The sequence below is a fragment of the Astatotilapia calliptera genome, chromosome 20 (assembly GCF_900246225.1).
Source record: "Astatotilapia calliptera chromosome 20, fAstCal1.2, whole genome shotgun sequence".
NCBI classification, from domain to species: domain Eukaryota; kingdom Metazoa; phylum Chordata; class Actinopteri; order Cichliformes; family Cichlidae; genus Astatotilapia; species Astatotilapia calliptera.
The window spans coordinates 4,113,683-4,135,861 of NC_039321.1; the positions used below are offsets into that span (position 1 = coordinate 4,113,683).

The 22,179-nt window shown below is 41.4% G+C and overlaps 1 protein-coding gene across 1 annotated transcript; it reads left to right on the forward strand.

Annotated features, from left to right (window-relative positions):
- Nucleotides 1-6,193: 6,193 nt before the first annotated feature.
- On the forward strand, nucleotides 6,194-22,148 carry irak1 (interleukin-1 receptor-associated kinase 1). The gene is made up of 15 exons (XM_026154675.1): nucleotides 6,194-6,541; nucleotides 12,344-12,511; nucleotides 14,093-14,239; nucleotides 14,328-14,401; nucleotides 14,516-14,692; nucleotides 16,086-16,150; nucleotides 16,251-16,362; nucleotides 16,871-16,992; nucleotides 17,821-18,025; nucleotides 18,831-18,899; nucleotides 19,444-19,531; nucleotides 19,622-19,716; nucleotides 19,994-20,618; nucleotides 20,729-20,827; nucleotides 20,918-22,148. The coding sequence occupies exons 1-15, from the start codon at nucleotides 6,430-6,432 to the stop codon at nucleotides 20,995-20,997; spliced, it is 2,238 nt and encodes a 745-aa protein (XP_026010460.1). The 5' UTR covers nucleotides 6,194-6,429; the 3' UTR covers nucleotides 20,998-22,148.
- The last annotated feature ends 31 nt before the right edge of the window (nucleotides 22,149-22,179 follow it).

Sequence of the window (22,179 nt, forward strand, 5' to 3'; positions counted from 1 at the left end):
GCGAGAAGACGGTCAAAGTGAGACGTTCTCGTACCGCTTTGAATATATCTGTAAAAATAACAAACGTCAAAATATCAGCGTCAGTAACGCAAAAAATATATGCAAAACCGATATAAAATTAAAACAATACATTTTAAAGTATTTAAAGTAAGTATTAAATATGTAACTGTTTACAAGATACACTGTTAAAATGGTTCAAAACAATAAATACGCCAAATCTTAAACTTTTATAAAATGTCTCATAATGTTTTTTATTACACTTTATTTTATGTAAATATTTTCTGACACACATCTACACTTTAACTCACGCCTCCAGAAGAATTTCTATTGCAACGGAAGACAGGGAGGCATGCTTAAGGTCTCCACTTTAGAAGGAGCTTTTTTCCAGAAGTTAGGTCAGTGCCTGTTGTGTCAGAAATCTAAGGACTTTCTGGTGGATGCTGACGGTTAAAGAAGGAGGCCTTTGGGCTTAGTTCAGCGGTCCCCAACCCCTGGGCCTCGGACCGGTAACGGTCCATGAGTCGTTAGGTACCGGGCCGCGAGAGTTGAGGCTCAGGTGTGAAATGTATAGTTTTCAGGGTTTTTATCGGTTTTCAGCGTTATTTTGTTATCGTTTTTATCGTTAACTCGGTTTTCCTGGGTCTTTTCATGTGTGTTATAAATAAATATTTTTTTCGGTACTAGTTTTATTTTGTTGTATTTATCCACGACACCTTAAAGGCCGGTCCGTGAAAATATTGTCTGGCATAAACCGGTCCGTGGCGCAAAAAAGGTTGGGGACCGCTGGCTTAGTTGATCTGTTGGATTCCTGAAACACTGGAAAGGCACTGGAAGGCTAGAAGAGCTGAGAGTTTGGCTGGTTAATAAGCAAAAGTGTGGATGTTGGAGACGTTTGAGACAGAAGAACCTTTGGTTAGCCTGAAGGAGCCACTCAGGAAGGAAAACAGAGAGTTTCTCAGACTGTTTGCAGCCATGGAGGATAGTTTTTGACCTGGGCTTGGGATGTTCCTCAAAGTGCATTAGAATGAGAACGCTGAAGAATCCCTGAACGGTTCGATATACGTTCCAATCCTCACCTATAGTGATGAGGTTATGACGAAAAGAGTTACATCACAGATAAAAGAAGCTGAAATTAGTTTTCACCACAGAGTTCAGAGAAGCCCCCCCCCCAAATCATCATCAACAGCGCTGCTGTGGAGAGAGTGAACAGCTTCCGTTTCCTAGGTGTACATCTAGCAGAGGATCTCACATGGTCAGTACAGGTCAGTACACATAAACAAAACAGTGAAGAAGGCGCAGCAGCGCCTCTTCTTTCTCAGGAGACTAAAAAAGATTTGGCATGAGCCCCCGCATTCTCAGGACCTTCTACTGCTGTGCCATTGAGAGCATCCTCACTGGATGCATCACCACCTGGTATGGCAACAGCACTGCTTACAACTGCAAAGGTCTTCAGAGAGTGGTGCAGTGTGCCAAAAGGATAATTGGATGTGAGATTATCTCCCTCCAGGACATCTACAGGAAGCGGTGCCTGAGGAAAGCGGGGAGGATCATCAAGGACTGGGGAAAAGACTGTCTTGAATACCCTGTTGCTGCCACAGTGACCCATCTTAACCCTTTATTTAAAAATGAAGTGAAAGTTGTTAAGAGTAAAAGCTTTTTTGGAGGCTTGTTTAGCACACATTAAAACCAGATTACCTGCAGAAGAGCCAAACACAAACACAATGCCCCGGCAATCTGGCTGCACTGTGGGTAGACCCACACGGTCCATTGTTGGCAGCCCACTGTAGCAAGTACTAGCATAAAATGAGGGCACACCTGGACCCCACTGTGGGTCTGCAGCATACCCACGGTGTGGACCCAGGTGTGCCCCACATTTCAGACTGAGACCCAGTGGGCTGACTACCTGGCCACCACAATCCAGGGCACATTACCACCGCCAACTGGTATGGAGTGTGACTCTTAATTTTTCAATGAATATTAAAAAAAAGCAAATTTTAGCCGCTTCCTTAAGTATAATTTCTGTCTTGAAATTGTGTCAGTCTGCGTACACATTTCCGTTTGAACTGAGAGGGGTTTTCACTCACCACAGATGCGCTCCTGTGCAGTTCTCCAAAATCTCCACTATCCGTAGGCGTTGGATCTGCCAAATCCTGATTGGTTGATAAGTGGGCTGGAAGAGGGAAGAGAGCAACAGCGGCGTTCACCAGGAACTGGAGACACACAAAGCAAACACTGAAGCTCAAAAATAAAGCATGAAAAGCACAGACAGTGTCTGCAGTGGACACTTTTTATTATTTTTAAAACTTGATTTCATTTCAGCTCTTTGTAACTTTGCCCTTTTCCTGGGCTGGCAGACAGACCAACAACAGCTGACGAACCAACAAAGAGTGAAAGTGACCCACAGGCCAGCTGTACCACATATTTTGTGTGCTGCCTCTATCTATAACAGAGCGTGCTGTAGGTAGACGGGCCATCCTCGAGCTGCCAGCGGCCTGTGAACGCATTCCCTCTGCTGAGCCATAAATTCCACTTCATTCACATGTAGTTTGACCTATCAGCCTCGACAAAACAAGCGATATAAAGGCATAAATCAATACAGTTCCAGCCATTAACAATTGTGAAGCTGTTTTGGAAACTACTAAACAACTTATAACCAATCCCCATCCCAAGGTCCAACCCAATATATATTATTGGCTGTGGCTACAATGTAGCTTGCCATCACCAGTGTGTGAATGGGTGCTTGAATGTGTGGATGACTGGTTTTGTAAAGCGCTTTGGGGTCCTTAGGGACTAGTAAAAGCGCTATAGAAATACAGACCATTTACCATTTAAAAAAAAGATACTCAAAATTAGGCAAGTCCAGTTGTTTTCAAGGAATTAAAATAAATGATAAAAAACTGCCACATCTGTAAAAACTTATTAGTGTTCCCTCTGAGTCTGAATTAGATTTTTTCCAGTTTTTATTAAAAAAAAAACAACATTTAACATATTTCAGCCAAAGTGATGTAGCTGCAGGATGAAGAGCTTTCAAGGACAGCAAAATTCTACAGTGCACCAACAGTGACTGCATGTATAAATGAATGTAAACCACTTCACTGTGGATCCACTTGCCCTCAAAGGGGTGAAAAAACCCAACAACAATAAACTCAAATCCTATCAAACAAATAAGCCTGACTTGAAAATATGAAAATTGGACATTCTCTGATATCTTTTACTTCTTGCCTGTGTGGACCTATACAGGATAAACAACAGTTTTGCCTGTTGGGGTCCCTTTGTGGGTTTTCTGTGGGCAAACACACTATGGGTTGACCCACAGAAAACCGTCATGGGGGCCCTGTGGGCCCTGTGGGCTAAAAACACCATGGCACCCACACAGGATGACCACAGGGGGGCCAATGAGCGTTTTTGGTGGGCAAGCCAACTGTGCAACGTCACCCATTTATGTAGTATAACATGAAACTAGTGGTCAAGCCCATAAAGTCAATGAAATCATTCACTGAGGTCACAGAGCGGGGAATTATAGGGACATTTTTTTCACAATGTGCTTCCACTTGAGTCGCCCCCTGGTGGTAATTATGAACATTGCAGATTTTGTCTTCAACATGGACAATATCAGAGTCAGAGAGGAGGAAAATCCAGGGTATTCTCATTGACTAATGACCCCGTGGCACGCTCACTTTCACAGTCATATCCACGCCTCATAGTTTCAAAACACTAAGATGGCAAAAACACTCTGTTTGGCTTTCAGCAGTGGGTGGCGTAATGGGGGCACATTTTTTAGTCTTTTTTACCAATCTGTCAAAGAGGTAACTCAGAGAGCCAGACAACCGTTCATGCTCATGATCACACAGTCAATTTAGAATCACCAGTTAACCTAACTCAATGCATGCCTTTGGGCTGTGGGAGGAAGCGGGAGCATCCGGAGAGAACCCATACGTACATGGGGAGAACAAGCAAACTCCATACAGAAAAGCCCCAGACTGAATCCAAACCCACAACCTTCCTGCAATGAGGCGGCAGTGGACTGAAATGACAATTATGTAGGGACCTCAGCATTGGAGGGGACCCACAAAAATTAATTCATGCTAATTTTTAGAATTTGTCTCAATGTCCTTTAGGTCGAGTCAAGACAGCCACATAAAGGCAACGAAGACCGGAAAACAAAATCTATCACCCCTATTTTTTATTTATTTTAAACTTTTTTCATGCAATTAAGCATTTCAGTTCACCAGTGTCATGAAAAGAATAAACTGTGTAACTGTAGTTTATAGAAAGTACCTTTAAAAAACAATCAAGAAAAATCCTTAGATATGAGAGCCCAGCTGCACAGGGTGAACATGAATCCCTGCGATCTTTATGCAGTCTCATACCTGACGGATTATTAATCTGATGACAAAACCAGATTCTTAAACCTGGAATTTTTTCAAATATCTCCACTGAGGTCAGCAAAACTACCAAGCTTCTCTGTTTTTCGCCGAGACGTGACCCAGTCCTTCGGTTTCACGGTTCTACTTCATGCTGTTATTCTAGCTGTATGTGGTATTAATAATAACACTTTGCTGTTGTTAATCCTTTGACACAAACAAACTGAACTGAGCTAATGAAGCATTCAGGCGTTTCATTCAACGACTAACATTCAAAAAAATAAGGTGAGAAAAAGGAAGTGTGAAACGTGTGTGTGTGTGTGTGTGTGTGTGTGTGTGTGTGTGTGTGTGTGTGTGTGTGTGTGTGTGTGTGTGTGTGTGATGTAATGCAATGCAATGCAATGCTTCACATTTGTCATAGTTCAGACAGGAAAATGACTCATTTTAGTCAAAGCCACAAAGAAATACTCACTTAGGACTTCCTGTAGTGAAATGAAAGTCATACGAGGTCTTTACACACATCAGTCCTGCAGGATGTAAAACAAGTATAAAATGTGGTAAGCATAAAAATTAATATAAAATAAGTTAAAATATGATGAAATCTCTTAATATATTACAATAAAGTGTGTCTTTCAGGTGACATAGCTCAATGCATTGCAGGAAACATTAATTGCAATGTGAAAAGGACATTTTATAACCATAATACATCTACATGTTTTCAAAACTCTGTTTGTATTTGGATTCCATCACAGCAATCTCAGCACTGACCAAAATAACTGTGGTTTAAATCAAGCAGCTCTAGTTCTAATAATATCCTATTTTCTGACTGATAGTTAAAACAAAAAACAACAACAATCTGGAGTTTGTCATGCAGGAAATTATATTTAACCAGGAAACGGTCACAGTGGAGAAGCTGACACTTTGCATGTAAGAATGACCGATCTGATGTAATACACTGTTACAAATCATGGTATAGAGAAGAGTAATATTTGGATTTCCTGGTTATTTTTGGTGATTTAATAATCAAAAAGTACATTTTATGCTTGAGTAATTATCATTAACCCCCCAAACAAAGAATTTATATTATTTTTTTACTGAATTTTTACTGGGCTTCATAAATAAAAAATAATACATATAAACAAAATAAATAAATTGGAAATTTGGCCAAGCAAAGACTCGAATCTGGCCCCACTGGGCAGCTTTTGAAAATGTGAAGGAATAAATTTCGGACTGTTAACTGCATTTTTCTACGTTTTACAGCTGTATTTTCCACAGATAAAGACCTCTCCCATGGCCATTTATGCTTAACCAAACTAATTAGGTAATAGGTAAAAAATTAGAGTGATAAGAGATGTTGCTGTTTTTACTACTACAGAAATGTCTGTTTGTTACAAAGGATGCACAATTTTGCCAAATTTGTACCATTTTCTGCAAAAAGCTTTCTCTTTTATAATATCAGGATAGTCGATAAACTACCAAAACTTTTTTTTCCAGTCATTTTACATTTTATATCTTTATGTCTTACAATTTAAACTCGGAGTCATGCTGACAGATTTTTTTCATTTACCACGACAGCTTTTCTTTATCATGTAGAAAACCTGAGATGTCCTTTTATCTGTCGGTCCGGTCCTAAGACATCTCGAGGATTAAATGTGTAATTAAACTGATTTAAACTGTCAGAAAGGGGAATTTCACTGGTGTGGTCCACTTGTGATCAAATGGGGGTGTATGTGGCTCACGAGGTAAAACATTTGTTCAAAAAAAAAAGAAGTAAAAAGTGAAGAAAAAAAGTTTTAAAACAGTGCATTTATTTGGGCTTTTATTTCGGTAGTACGGAGCGGAAGCAGCTAGCTTGTTTTAGGCGGAAGCGCTGAAAGACTCAAACCTGTAGTTTGAGAGAGTTTTTGAAGTGATTGAACAGGTTCGTTCCGGGCGGTTCTGATGTGATCCAGGTCCTTGTGTGAATCTGATACCCTACAGACCACCCAGAGTTCCCCGCGGTGGCCGCTGTCATCGGTTAGCCTATTAGCTTCAGCGTGGACTAACTTGTAGGAGTTAGGTAAAGATGTCGGGAGGAGACCCGAGGGCCGTATTGTACTACAACCTGCCCGCCTCCGTTGACTGTGAGTTCTGCCGCATCATGGACGGGCTGTCAAACCAGGACTGGACCCGCTTTGGTGAGTCAGAACCCGAACTTTGACTGAGAGCTAAAGGCCAGCAGCTTGGGGTAGGAGGGACGGTGGAGTCCACCGTTAATTGGGTGTTTCACCAAAATAAACTCTAGCGTGTTTATTCTGTGTAACAACTTTAACTGCTGCCATGTGAAATCACTACAGAAAATGAGAATTAAACAAGCTGTGAGAGCCTCAGCTGTGATCCATCCTTCTCAGTCTGCCCTCAGGTACAGGCTTACCTGTCCCAACTATTTCCACAAAGTTGTAAAATATATAATACTATTAATAAAAGATTGCTTTAGCGTGAGTGTCAACTGAGATTAAATCAGGTACAGTTTTCTTCCGATATTAGGTCACATTTTGACTACAGTTAGCCTAAATATAGATAAATTCACCGGTGGCTGTTTTGAGGAAGTCTCTGGTAGACGTTATCTGTAAGTGCTCTTGGTTAATATTGAGTAAATACGGAGCACAAGAATGTGACAGAAACTGAAATGCCTGTGTGTTCTGACGCATAATGAAATGTGATTAGAAACAGTTTGAGGTTTCTCAAAAAATCCAGAAGTTTTCAGTTTTACTGTAAACTCTCTTAACTAAGGTTGTGCGGGTTTTATTTGACTAAAAATTAGGTAGAGCTCTGTTATGTTGGTGTACTATATTGAGCTCAGGTGACTTGAAAATCTTAAGTTTTCTTCGAATGAAATACACTTTTAAAGTTTTACATTGTATAAGCAGCATTTGGTGATGGTGGGGAGGAAGACCTCTGGCAGCTTCTCTTCTACTGAAATAGAAGTTTTACAGAAAAACGACAAAGTAAAATTTAAGCATTAGAGAACATTCACAGCTGTCAAAGTGGAACACTGAAAAGAAATACTAGAGCAGTTAGAGTTGGGAGAAAAGATGATTTAAAAAAGATTTAGATGTAGGGCTCAGAAACTGTATACAGATGATGGAGCCAGGCATTGTGATGTTATTTTGAAGCCTCACCTTTAGTGTTTTGGCCACCTGCACCTTTTCTCTGATATCACCATAAGTTCCAATTTGCATCACCCTCACAGTGATCCCCGAGACATCGCGCCTTATCCTGGTCAATATAAGCCACAAAGTTTAAAATGGTAAATGGCCTGTATTTGTATAGCGTTTTATTTAGTCCCTAAGGACCCTAAAGCGCTTTACACGTTCAGTCATCCACCCATTCACACACACATTCACACACTGGTGATGGCAGCTACATTGTAGCCACAGCCACCCTGGGGCGCACTGACAGAGGCGAGGCTGCCGGACACTAGCGCCAACGGGCCCTCTGACCACCACCAGTAGGCAACGGGTGAAGTGTCTTGCCCAAGGACAGAACGACCGAGTCCGAGCTGGGGCTCGAACCGGCAACCTTCCGATTACAAGATGAGCTGCCAACTCTTGAGCCACGCTCGCCCCTAAGGAAAATCAGTTTTTGATACTCGTTTTTTTGTTTTAACCGTGAAGGTTGGCTTGTTGTAGCTGTCAAAAAAGAGAGACAAAGTACCACTAATGTGGGCTGTTCTAGCTCATATTTTTTGCTGTTGCTGGTAATTTCATTTTTGCCCTGCTGTGGAGACGGCAGAACAAGCACTTCTTTGAAATGAAATGAAACCAGTTGTTAGAACAATAAATTGCCATCGCCTGTGCTTTTTCCTGTTTGCTCCTTTGGTCTATGTTGGGTTTTTTGCACTTCCTCCTTGTGGTAAACTCTGGTCATTTTTTTTTTCCCAAACTGAAAAGCATCGGGCCCAGTTGTTGTGTATCCCACCCACATCAGGTGATGGAGTTGTGGTTTGTGGTGGACAGCACGTGCGTTGATTATGTCCTTGAAAATCTTTCAGACGAACTCTAATGCAACACTGCAGATGAAGCACGAGTCACAAGTGTTAACCAACAGATAAAGATGTTTAAAAAAAAAAAAGGGGCAAATGTTGCACGCTGAATAAGACAAATAAGATCACATGCCTCAACATACAGTATGTGAGGTTACATAAGTATTTGGAGTAATTTTTTTTTCTGTATTTTTGTGTTCTCGCCTCTGTACACTACCACGGTGAAATTTTAAAACAATCATCTAGATGTGATTCTGGTGCAGACTTTCAGCTTTAATTCGAGCGCTTTTAAAAAAGAACTGCGCTAGCTTTCAAGGAGTTACAGCCATTTTTACCCCTCAGCCGTAAAAGGCGGACGATCTGATATCCTCGTGTTGGTGTTGTTCCCTCGTCATCATAAATAATGTTGTTCCAGGTTCAACTATGCAAATCACCTTCTCCTGACGTCATCCGCGACCTCAAAAAACAAACGCCTTCAAAAAATCTACTTCACTTGCGAGAAGAGAAACCGCTTCTGTAAGGACAATATGTATAATGTTTACCGTTTATTAAAGAAAAGAATCCTGAAATTCAAAGAATTCAAGTTCCTGGATCGGCGGACAGAAGCGGTTTCTCTTCTCTCAAGTGAAGTAGATTTTTTTTAAGGCGGTATTTTTCAAAGGCACAAAAGGGGGACGTCACAACTATGTGATTGGTCACTTGCAATGTTGAACCTGGAACAACATTTATTATGATGATGTGGGAACAACACCGACACGAGGATATCAGATCATCCGTAAAAGGCTGATGGGAATTGTCATTGCCCCGACCAGGCGGGTGGCGTGGACACCCAAGTTTATGATAACGTTAACTTGAGAACAAGGCAATGTAGGGTTTTCTAATTGATACCATAAGTCCATCTACTAACAATCTTAGACGAGCTTGAATCTCAGTGACCTCAAGGTCAAGGCCAGAGGTCAAGTTTTCTTTAATCATTGCATTCAGATGATTTTCAGAAGGAAGTCATCTAGGATTTTCAAATTGATACCATAGGTGCACGCTAGTGATTCCTGAATGTCTCTACTTTGCGAAGAACCAAAACAAATCTTCTTTTTCCTCATTTCTTCTGGAACGCCCTAATTTCCAAGTTCCAACATCTGGATTCAGAGGTATCTGGAATGCAGCATCATGCACAGTTTTAGAGGCTCAAAAGTGATTGGACAATTAACTTGGAGGCCATGTCTTGGCTAAGGGAGGCTCGTTCCTTTGTTATTTCATGACAAACTAAGACTATAAGAGATCTGGAGTTGATTCAGAGCGTTGAAATTTGCATTAACTCTCAAAAAGAGGCACAAAGAGGTGTTGATATTAATGAGGGAAGCATTATTAGGCTGACAAACACAAATAAAGCTGTTAGAGAGACAGCAATCGGCATAACAGAATGGATACACTGGCAACACCAGAAGGCCTGAAAGTGTCACAAAATTATCTCTGAACCAAGAAAATCACAGAGTTATCTAGGGCTGCTCAATTAATCGAATTTTAATCACGATTACGATCTGGGCTTTCAACGATCATTAAAAATGACTGAGCCGATTATTAGCCCCTCCCTCATTTATCCGCGACACCTTAAAGGCCGGTCCGTGAAAATATCCGGTTGTTCAGTGATGACGCGACGAATCCTACTTCCGGGTCTAAAGTAGTCTGCGTTTAATATGGCTTTTGTGTTGTTAACATGTTTAATGTTATGTATTTTCTTCTATTTGATCTCAAAAAGCTCCTAAAACAGTCAGTGATCACTGTTGAGCTCCCTCGGCTTTTATTACCGCTAATCATTTATTTAAGCTCAGTTTTTAAAACCTTACGATGTAACTACAGCCCAGCCCATGCAGCAGTATATGAATGACTAACCTCGTATTGTGGATGGATTATCTCAGTTGTTCTCCTGGCTGAAGTTTGGTCCTTTTACAGCATCCTGCCATGCGATTACATTTGTTCCTGACCACCGAGAACACTCACATTAACTTTTATCGAGTGGAAAAAAAGTTAGCTTGTTTATATTATGCTAACATAGCTGTGTCGCTAGCGGTCACGTAGCACATCATTATATACCAGCTAGCCCAACTTCAGTAACCCTACAAACGTCACTGCTGTTTAGTTTTCTGTCTTCATTTATGCTGGAAGTGATAGCAGAGCTGTATGTTTTAATTTGTTTCCAAAACCCCGCAGTCAGGACATGCTATATTGTATTTAGATAGAAGCTAGCGAGCTAACTCCCTGCTAACTTCTAACTCCGTTAAATGTCATAAATTCCGTTTTCATGGATGCCTGGATGTTAAACTCAATTGTTACACCTGGTAGAGCAGAACGCTGATCATTTTATTAAAGATGAAAGACTTTAGACAGTTTTTCAGCTCTCAGTAATGCCACAGTGATCGTTTGATATATGGACCTGCAGCGGAGTTTAGACCCAGACACGGCTAGTGACGTCAGACTGAACAACCGGATTGTCGGGCATAAACCGGTCCGTGGTGCAAAAAAGGTTGGAGACCGCTGATTAAGAGGACCCAAGGGAAGCTCGGAAAGCTAAGCAGAAGTTATTTGGAGAGTGACTGCCGTTGGTTGAAAAGAGAGTTTAAAAAAAAAAAAAACTTCAGTGGTGTTGCACACTATTTTATATTATTTTTTTTAAAGTCATTGTTAACCCTTTAAAGCTGGTCAGAGCAGCACGCTCCGTTTTGCGTAACTATTTTTAAATCCCTGTAGAACCTGAACCGTGTAAGCTAGCACAATGATTTGTTTTGCATATGAAACCGGAGGAGTTGTACTTACATCTTATGCCATCAGCTTGTCCTCGGTCACGGTTTCCTTCCACATATAGCTTTGCAAAAATTGCATAAAAAGCGCTTGCAGGAACAAAAACATAATATTCCAGAAACACGCTTTGCCGATCCTATCAGCTGTTCGTAACACTTCCCACAGTGAAATGAGGCACCTGCTGTTTTCTTTGCAAATTTGCATCATAGGATTGTGTTTTGTTTTTCCTGCAGTATATAAAAATTGCTGTATCTCCAAAATAAAACTATGAAGACACTCAAAATAAATTTCCTGTTGTTGTAAACTATTTTTTGCAACTTTATTGTATTTAAAGTTTTGAGGGATAAACCTCTTAAATTTCTCCAAGTAGAAATATATGTAAACAAAACAAAAGCGATTTTCAATTTTTTTTGTAGTTTATTGCACTTTTTTGCAATTTATGTAATTACTATGGACTTAATGCATACATATTATTAAAATATGGGCTATAACAGTTGTATTGAAATGCTCCCACAAATGGCACTACAGCATGTAAAAAAAAAAAATAATAATAATATAAGCTCTGGTGGACTTGGTTCCATAGTAGGTCTTAAAGGGTTAAATAAATATCGTCAAATAATCGTGATCTCAATTTCAGTGAAAATAATCGTGATTATCATTTTTGCCATAATCGAGCAGCCCTAGAGTTATCTCCTTGGTTCAGAAGATCTTCACAGCATCTTACAGAGTCAGAAACATCCTGTGTTAGGTCGATGTATCGTTGTCAAAGTCTACAGTAAAGGGATGCCTTTCTTGTACACAAACCACTGGTTACACTCAAGAACAAGAAGGCCAGATCTGAGGTTCCATGAAAACATCTGTTAAACATGTTATGGTACGGTTGTGTATGGCTACCAGTGAAGCCGGGTCACTAGTTTTTAGCAGAATGATGAACTGTGACGTGTACGAGGAAATTCTCTGTTCGGATTCAACCAAATGCTGTTTAAACTTTAGGTTTTAATATTTCACATGTTCTGTTTGTGCTGTTTTTATATTATTGCATTTTATATCTGTGATTGTTTATAGCGAGCTAGTTTTTGTCCTCTGAAGTCTGAGTGTCTGTAAAATCAGTTTACTTCATATTTCTGCAGTTTTTGATTGTACTGTTTCTGTCTCACAGCCTCGGGGATACTGATGGATCAGAATGACGTGCGATTGGCTGAGAGGCAGGAAAGGCGGACCCACTGGGTGATGGTCAAATGCTCGAACAGGAACATTCAAGTCGGAGAGCTGATCGACCTGCTGGAGGATCTGCAGCTGTTACGCCCCCGTGATGTCATCTTGAACTGTGAGTTTACCTCCAAACACTCATGACCTTTGACCCCGAGGGATAGTATATTAATGTTAATGCCACGGTGCACAAACTGGCTGCAGTTCAGCCGCGGTGCTTGTGAGATGGCCCTCGATGAATAGGAGTCAATAAAGAATTATTTACACCTGCATCTAGAAAAAAAAAAGACCATATATTAAAAATTCTTAAATATATTTGTTCCCAAGTGTCTTTTAAAAAGGAAAATAAGGTTTTAAAATGTGTTGGATTTCACAGATATATGCTGTAGGTGTTTACAGCTGATCACAACCAACATATGGTGCTTTGTTTTGTAAATGTTTTTTTTAAGTTGTTGGGTTTGCTCAGAGTTGTTGTCCTTTAGTTATCACTTCATCTTGAATATGCTGCCTGTTAGGGCTGCTCGATATAACGATATATATCGGATGACGATATAAAAACGTCTTTACGCTATTGTTTGTTTTCATGTTTCTGCAAGACTATGCAAAGATAAGAATAAACTTGCCTCTTATCTTTGTGTAGTCATACCACATTAGATATTAATCTTGGACAAACAGTGCTAAACAAAGCAGCATTCGCACAATAAAACCAGCACCAAAAATGAATCAATTATGAGTCTGATGAACAACTGTTTCCTCATTTCGACATGAGAAACTGTTTCTCTTTGTTTCCTTTGCCTTTCATGGAAGTTTTTATCAGTTTCTCAATCTTAGACTCTGAATTAGCTGTAAGCGAGCCAAACCAGGCTGTCATCTCATATCTAATCAAACTTTCAAGTACTGAATTACAAAAAAATACCCATAACCACAGAGCTCACTTCAAACAGCCTGAGTCTACAAACACAGTGGAGTCTTTGAGCTAATTTTTCACATTTAAAAATCAACGTATTCTTCATGATTAAAGAATTTGTCCATATAGATACTCAAGTACTTATATGTGCTCTATTGTACAGACATCAATTGCCACTGGGTCGTGTGCACATATACCCTTTTTTTTTCTTTCACTTTTATCACTATTCAAATGAGATGATCACAGTTACATCACACTTTGAAACCACTGATATCCCTGTGGGATAAAGACGGGCAGTCACCTGCATGTAGGATATATTATAATAACAATAACGGGGTTATCAAATTCTTTGATGAGAATTTGATAACCCCATAATTAGTCCAGTTACCTCAACAGCCAGTAGTATACAAGGTGAAAAGGAGAGGGGAACTCACGGAGATTGAATTGTTTAACTTGACAAAAGGGATAAAAACCAATTTATAATTAAGGCATTTCTAAACTTAAGAGTTTTTGGCACTGCGGGTGTGGACGAACAGTCAAATGCAGAACTAGAATCAGCAGATGGAATCTGATCATAAGCTTTTGAATCTTCTGAATGCTTGCTTATTAAAAGAGTGACACTTAGCACAGCATCCTCAGTGCTGTACCCCTCCCTGTACGCATATTGGTTTGATCATATTCTCCTAAAACACTTCATCACTATACGTTAGTGCAACGTGCCTGAAGTCCACGTTTTCAGTAGAACCTTTTGTATAGGACTGACTTTTTCTCATTCTGTCTCTCTGTCTGCAGGGGTGAGAAGTCTGGACCTTTACTCCTATGTTCCTGCTCCTGCTCGTCATCTTCCTTCTTCATCTCCTTTTTCTGACTCTCAGTTTGTCCCCCCTCCCAAAAAGCCTTGGGCCACGCCTATGCAGGACACCTGTAGACTGGGCTCAGGTAACACAGCATAAACAGACATTTACGTATGTCCAGTCGGCTTGTTCTGTGACGCTGATGATGTCACTACTTTATTCTGTAAATAAAGGAATAGGAGGTCCATTACCCAGACCTGCATCGCCCCCCCCGGGCCTGCGCTCTGAAGTGCAACAACGTCACCAGGTCTCTCTCTCACACGCGCATACTTGCACACACATTACACAAGGTTTGTTCAACAATCAATACAAATACATCACTACAACAAAGCACGATGATGGTGGTGATGTCATCCCCCAGCCCCAGGTGATGGTGGCGGTGAGCAGCAGCATCGCAGTGATGCGCCTGTCATATGAAGAGGTGTATGCTGGGACAAATGGGTTCTCCCCCTGCCTGCAGATAGGGGAGGGGGGGTTTGGAGTCGTGTACAGAGCGACTCTGAAGGACATGAAGTGCGCCGTCAAGAAATTCAAAGAGGTCAGCCAATCACAATGCAGTTCAGTCTTGAGGAGTTTTCAGACAGCGAGCGGTTTTCAGGCAGCAACAGGACTGGTACAGAAAAACTCTGCTTACAGTTTACGCTGCAGTTCGAGTAAATGTATGCACGATCCCAACCGTCTGATTATTTCTGCGCTCGAGCTAGAAAGTTAAAACTGTCGGGCACCAAAGAAATAAAAGGAAATGAGATGAAATACAAAAAAGTCAGAAATGGTGTTGCACACTTTCATTTTGAGGAAAGGGCCCTTTAAGTCTTTATGTAACCAGAGGAGTCGCCACCTGCAGGCCATGAACAATGAAGTTTAAGCAACACAAAAGTTGGAAATAGATCAAAAAGGCTGTGCAGGCTTTTGTTTTGGCTTGTCACAGCTACGGACCCTATAAAAGATGAATGTAGCCTCCAGGCCATTTGCCATTGGTTAGTCAAGTCCCCATGACGACACCTCTAGCTAATCGTTTTAATGAGTGAGTAGTTGTTAGCCAATTAGAGTATTTTTTGATTCTTTATTTTACAAAATGATCTTCATGTTTTATTCAGTCTGACCTGGAACTAGTGACTGAGTCAAAAATGTTAAGACGAAAGGTCACAGAGCAGAAGAGTCGCCCCCTGCTGGCTGTTAGAAGGCCAGTTTAGGTAACTTGTACATTTGGTTGACGTTTTAGAGCGACCTGGAAGTCCTGCGATGGTGGTCAGGTTGGGTGGTGGTCAGGTTGGGTGGTTCCCTTCTAAAGCCCGTCTCCACACAAAATATGAGCTTCAATTTTAGCTTCTGGGTCTAAAAAGTGAAGCCATCGTAGAGGTCCTAAAGTGAGTCTGTGGGAAGACGGCGCTCTGTCAGGACCATAGTCGACACTTTACTGCTGATGTTATCATCTCAGCTTCTCGTTTCAGTCACACTTAATGAAAAATTCAGTCCATTTTGTAAATTTGGGTCATTCTAAGTGTGAGAGAGGATTTTCCAGGAAATGCTCATTGCTCATCAACATGTGTGTGACGGTGAGTGTGCACATCCTGTATCAAAACAGCAACATGGTGTCAGCAAAATGGCTCATCTCGAGGGTTCAACGGACTTCACAATCCAATGGGTGCTGTCACGGTAGCTGCCAACATCTTTAACGTACAGTCTATGGTTTTGTCACAGACAGATTTTTAAAAACAACTGTCATTTTCGAGGTTTTTGCCGCCATGGAAACGGAGACAAAATTAGTCTGAAAGAGTCTTTTGGCTCTTTTTAGAAAAGTTAAAAGAAAAACATCGACTGATAATTAGAGAGGGGTCGACCGCTCACTGTCTGAAAAAGCCTTCTCATTGGTCCATTTTACTGCCAGGAAGTAGATTGTGATTGGTCAGAATTGCTGCTGTTTTTGACAGGACGGGCTGCTGGACTGGGCTCTGCTGAAGAAGAGCTTCCAGACTGAAGTGGAGCAACTGTCAAGGTGGGTGAAGTTCCTCAGTGAGATACAGCAGATTTCATCTGTTCTGATTAAAGTCACATGGTTGTTATAGTGTGTGTGTGTGTGTGTGTGTCCTCCTCAGATTCAGACATCGCAACATTGTGGATCTTTTAGGGTTCAGTGACGGAGGAGGGTCATTGTGTCTGATTTACAGCTACATGGAAAACAGATCTCTGGAGGACCAGCTGCACAACGTAACACATACACAGATGCACACGGCTCAGATAACTCCAGGGTTTTCACAGGTTTTCCCAGGACTCGGGTGCTTTCTGGGTGTCATAGGTGGTCATTGCTGGGTCTTTTCAGTGTTGGCTTTTGCCATTATCGCAATATTATTGCAATATTACCGAAAGAAAGCTGGCAACACTGAAACCTGATACACCCAGTGTATCGGCCTTCATCTGTTGCTCCAAGTAGATGTGAATAAAAGATTGTGATATACAAATAAATAAGATCCACTGATGGGAAGTGATTATAAATATGAAAGGCTTGTTAAATAATGATGGTAGCTCTTAAGTGTTTATTAATCACCTTTACCTCTTCATGTGCATTCTCCATGATGCTCTGTAAAAACACTCAGTCCTGCACCCGAGTTTCAGTGCTTGGGGAAAACCCCGCACACTACATAATTTACAAATGTTTATTTGTTTCGGAGGGGTGTTTATTTCCATGGGTGTGTTTATTTCCGTGTGTGTGTTTCAGGAGTGTGCGGTGCTCTCGTGGCCTCAGAGAGTCAGTGTTGTTAAAGACGCATCAGAAGCTCTGCAGTTTCTCCACTGCCCCCCTGAAGGCGAAAAGCTGCTGATCCACGGAGATGTGAAAAGGTGATCTTCACCCTGGAGCTCTTCAGTGTATTTATGAATCCATGTGTTAAATAGATCAAAGTGAACAGCTGTATTACAGTCTTTTATTTGACATGAGTCACTGAAAAGTGCAGAAAGCAGAAGCTATACTGGATTATTTCCAGCAGGAAGAGAGAAATGACTGGAAACGATGAGTAACTAATCTGAAAGTGAGAAATATTATTTCTGCTTATAGGTCATAAATTCCCTTATCAAATTCCAGCCTTGATGATGAATTTATTTTTATTTATGTTATTGAATTGGAAGCTGCGCTAGTACCTATATAGCACTTTTCTCATTGAGCAGTCGAAGCACTTTTTACTACGAGCTACAGTCTTGCTTGTTCATACACATTCAAGCCCCTCTTCTTCCTCTTCTGCTATCTGGAGGTCGCCATCATTTTTGTTTTCCTCTGAATTGTGTGTAAAACACGTCAGCGTAGGCAGACCGTCGGGTAAAGTTTCAGTTGAAATTCATGCCTTCATTTCACAGTTCATACAAAGGTAACAGGAAAAAAACATCAAGATAAAGTTTCCGTTGAAGAAGTAATGAAATGATTTGCATGAAGTGTATTTACCGCCACATTTACTCATTTATCACAGTTGATGTGGTCCACCTGGTTATAAGGCTGAGTGATGTCAAAAAGTCATCTGTGATGTGTTTGTTGTTGTTTTTTTTGTTTTGTTTTTTAAAAGTCTGTTAGTGCGAGTATTTGCACTATGGCGACGCACTGGCAAAAACACAGCCTCTGCTTTCACCTGGTGTGTTAACCTGAACTCTTTTTCTTTATGTGCATCGGTTTCTCTCCAGCTCCAACATTTTGTTGGACAGTCACATGACGGCGAAGCTTTCAGACTTCGGTCTGGCTCGGTTTGTACCCACCGGCACCTCGGCAGCTAGCACGACATCCGTGGGTAAAACGACAACAGTGAGAGGAACGCTGGCTTATCTGCCGGAGGAATACGTGAGAGGCGGAGAGCTGGGACCCAAACTGGACGTTTACAGCTTCGGAGTGGTGAGATGTCGCAGGGCCTCAGTGCAGTATGGGAGGACTCTGTGTATTCATATAGTCCTAATTATAAAAATATTTCTGCTTTTCCAATAACGTTTTGTAGTTTGGTACAGAAACAGGCCCATTTCTATTATGACAACAGTGGAAAATTGTGTGAAACATGTATGTTTTTAATATTATAGGACTTGATTTTTAATGCAGTTAATTCCTAATCACTATGATGTGATGCTTCGATGTGGACCATGGCTAACCGTTGAGGAGTAGCAAGATTTACAGCTGCAGGCCTCAATTTTGATTGTTCCTCTAGAAAATATTGTAAACACCACAAAAGATGTAAACAAGAAGTTGTAGATTTTGAAACCGAAGCACGGAAGTTAAAAAAAAAAAAAAAAAAGTACCTGGAAACAGAAAGACTTCAAGTATGACGGCGTTATCGTTTGATCTGTAATACTAGTATACTGTAAAGCATAATTTGCACCCTAAGCTTCAAGCTTTTCCATAAATACGTTTGAAAAGCATAATTAAATACACTAAAACATCAGCCATTAAACCATAAAAAAAATATCATAAACATAATAATTTGTAGGTGGTTTTGTTTATAAAATAAGTTACAACCATCTATTAGTTAGAGAAACATCTTCGTTAGTTGTAGGCAAGTTATAGAGTTGGCAACAGGAAATATCCTGTTTTAGGAACTGACGTGAAACTGAACATTTTTATTCTGAGACCAGAAAACAGAAGAGAAACACAGCAAGTGTCTGAAAATGGTGCGTGTGTGTGTGTCCACACATCCGTGTGTGTGTTTCAGGTGCTGCTCGAGGTGCTGACTGGACGTCGAGCTCTGGAGAAAGATGGGATGGGTCGAGACAGATACCTGGTAATAGCACACACCTGCTCACACAGTTGATTTGCATATTGGGTTGTTTTGAATCTGAACAGCGCGGTGGCACGGTCGTGAGCACTGTTGCCGCACAGCAAGAAGGTCCTGAGTTCAATTCCATCATCAGGCCGGGGTCTTTCTGTGTGGAGTTTGCATGTTCTCCCCGTGTTTGCGTGGGTTCACTCCGGGTACTCCGGCTTCCTCCCACCGTCCAAAGACATGCAGCTTGTGGGGATAGGTTAATTGGATAATCCAAATTGCCACTAGGTGTGAATGTGAGTGTGAATGGTTGTCTGTCCCTGTGAGTAAGCCCTGCGACAGACTGGCGACCTGTCCAGGGTGTACCCCGCCTCTCGCCCTATGACAGCTGGGATAGGCTCCAGCGACCCTGAAAAAGGATAAGCGGAAGCGAATGGATGGATGGATGAATCTGAAGCTTTGGAAAATGGCAGAATCCTTCCAAACCCGGCTGGTGTGTTTCCTTGCCGGTAACCTGGTCTGTTTGAGTCGGGCTTACCCTGGTTTTGATTCTGGTTTGCAGAAGGACCTGGTGGAGGACATCAAGGAAGGTCCGGGTGGCTCAACTGAAGCAGTTTGGAGGAAGCATCTTGACAAACGGCTGATTTCAGGTCAGTGTTTGAGCTAAGACCACAGTCCCTGTCCTTGTTGTGCCTGCTCCATGTCCTTCCTGTTACCTGTTGTGTTCACTTTCGTTGCAGGGGGTACTGCTGAGCTTACTGGTAGCCTGCAACTGGCGGATCTGGCCTGCAGGTGTCTGGCAAAACTCAGGAGGAAGAGACCGGTAATGAAAGATGTAAGAGCCAGCCACACTCACTTGGTTTCCTCTTAAACAGTTTTGTTAATCTGGACTTTGTCAGATGTAGTTTCAGTCTCTCCAGACCTCCTCAGATGTAGTTTCAGTGGTTGCAGACTTCTTCAGATGCATATCCTGTCAGTTCAGACTGGTTGTGGTGCAATTTAATTTAATCTGGACTTCTGTGACTGCTGCTTAGAGCACTCTGGAGTTCCTCAGGGCTCCTGTTTGGATCCTCCTGTTTTTCACCTCAGTGTGTTGTTTTGTTTTTTCATAGGTGTGTGCATCTCTTGAAGACGTATATAAAATGGTGAGGGAGCCTCCCTACCAGTCCTTCCCCAGACCTCCCCGCTCTCTGGACTCTAATATACAACAGCTTTCCAAAGAGCTGAGTAAACTGGGACCACTGGAGGATACCTACCAAGTGTCACAGTCAACCAAATTTTCTTCCTCTCCCTCTTTGTTCACCCTCGCCACTCCTGACCCACTTCACTCATCATCATCTCTTCCCCCGTCATCCATTTTCCCTCCTGTGTCTTCCTGTTCATTCGCTGGTCCATGTGAAACCGACGAGAGTCGAGGATTCTCCCAGTACGACCTTCGCTCTCAGCTGAGATCAAACGGGACCAGCTGCAGGTCTTCATCTCCTTCCACCAAAGCCCAGTATCGCAGTCCAGCTAGGCTCACAGAGGTTGAGTGCAACCAGCCTTCGGTGCCCACTGAGGACCAGTACAATTTCCCTCCCCAGCCCAATAGCACCAGTTTGAGTATAGCACCCGGAGCACTGAGAGGGGCCCCAGCAGGACCAGAGACTAGAGGGCAAACCACGGCAGATGCAACTGCAAGGCTCTACGGCTTCTCTCCTGCAGGGTCCCTGAAGTCAACATCTCCAGAGCCTTCAAGTATGTGAGCAACTCATTAAAGGACCACACCTTAGTTTCTTCAGACATTATTGAACACCTGTCCTAAACTTTTCTGAAACTGAAACTAGATCCATTTCCTGTTTGTTCAGTTCAGATAAATTCCAGCAAACAGCGACTCCTGGAGAAGAAAACTCAGTACGAGGAAGGAAGGATTCGTACTCCTGAGCTGCTGTCATCTGAAAACATCTGTATGTAAACCACACTCAGGAGTTTTTATGATACCTGTTGGTTTTGTTTGTTTTTGGTTCACTCATTGTGTTTCTCCTGTGTCTGATCAGATGAAGAGAAGAGTTCTGGGGACATCAGAGGACCAGAGGAGAGCGATGAGCTGGATTATCTTCCCACTAAACACAAGTGACTGCGGTTATCTATTATGGACACAAAGTAGAGGACCAAAGATGGACAGTTTCTGGAGTGCAGCTGTGGATTTCATCATCACTAATGTTACAGAAAAAACTGCTGGATGGTGGAGCTGCTGGTGTGTCACATTTCAGACTGCTGGTGAATCTGGGTTTCATAGATTTCTCCAGCTGTGCATTTACCAAAAAACATCACTGGGTTCAAACCAAGTGATGCCCATGTCAGCGTAACGCAACATTCCTGTTGTTTTCATCCAACTGAAATTATTTATTCATTAGTCTGTAATAATTTTAAAATTCACATGGAAATATTTTAATATTTGTAATTGTGTCATAAAATTCTGAAAACAGAGTACATGCTATATGCTTTGAATGCCGCAGAGTTTGAGACGATGTTTTATGTTATTGAGTGCCAACAAAAACCTGCATCTGATTGATGGCTGTTGTTGTTCAAGGAGCAAGACAAAGATAACATCAGAACGTAGCCACTGCGATCTCACAAGTTCTGCATTTTGAAGCTGTAATCTTATTATCGGCGGAGCCAGAAGATGTCATATGTGGACAGGAGGGTGAAATTTTATCAGGTACTGCTATCTGGCTTTGATGGAAAACTGCATCTATACACTGTACAGGTGGAACACTGAGACAATGCTACCTGTGAAATACAATATTAAATTTTCAGTCACCAAAACTGAAGCACAGAGAAAATATAATCAGATGACAACATTTTTGATTTGGAGCAGCCTCTAAACATGTTTATGTCTTCTATTTCTTGTAAAATTGGGCATTTTAACATTGGACCTTTTTTACTAACTTTAAAAACTGGCTTAAATTTGATTTCTCAGTGTTCCTTTTTTCTGTCTTCATTCATCAGTTGCTTGTAGCAGATGTGCCCTTAGCCTGATCCTGGAGGGGCCTAACTGAGTTCTTCTTCCCCACTATTACTTAGCCTTGCTCGCAGGGGATTATCTGATTGTTGGGGTTCTTGCCCTAACATTTATCTTACAGTATAAAACTCACTGAAGCAACTATATAACACTGAAGATAATTATTGTTAATTAACTGGTTTTACTAGTTCTTCACTTGAGACAATTTATAAAAATAGTTTGGCTGATTTAATTAATTTAATTAAACAAGTTTTTAAAACCCAGTTGTTTCGTTCATTTATTTTAGATTGCTTT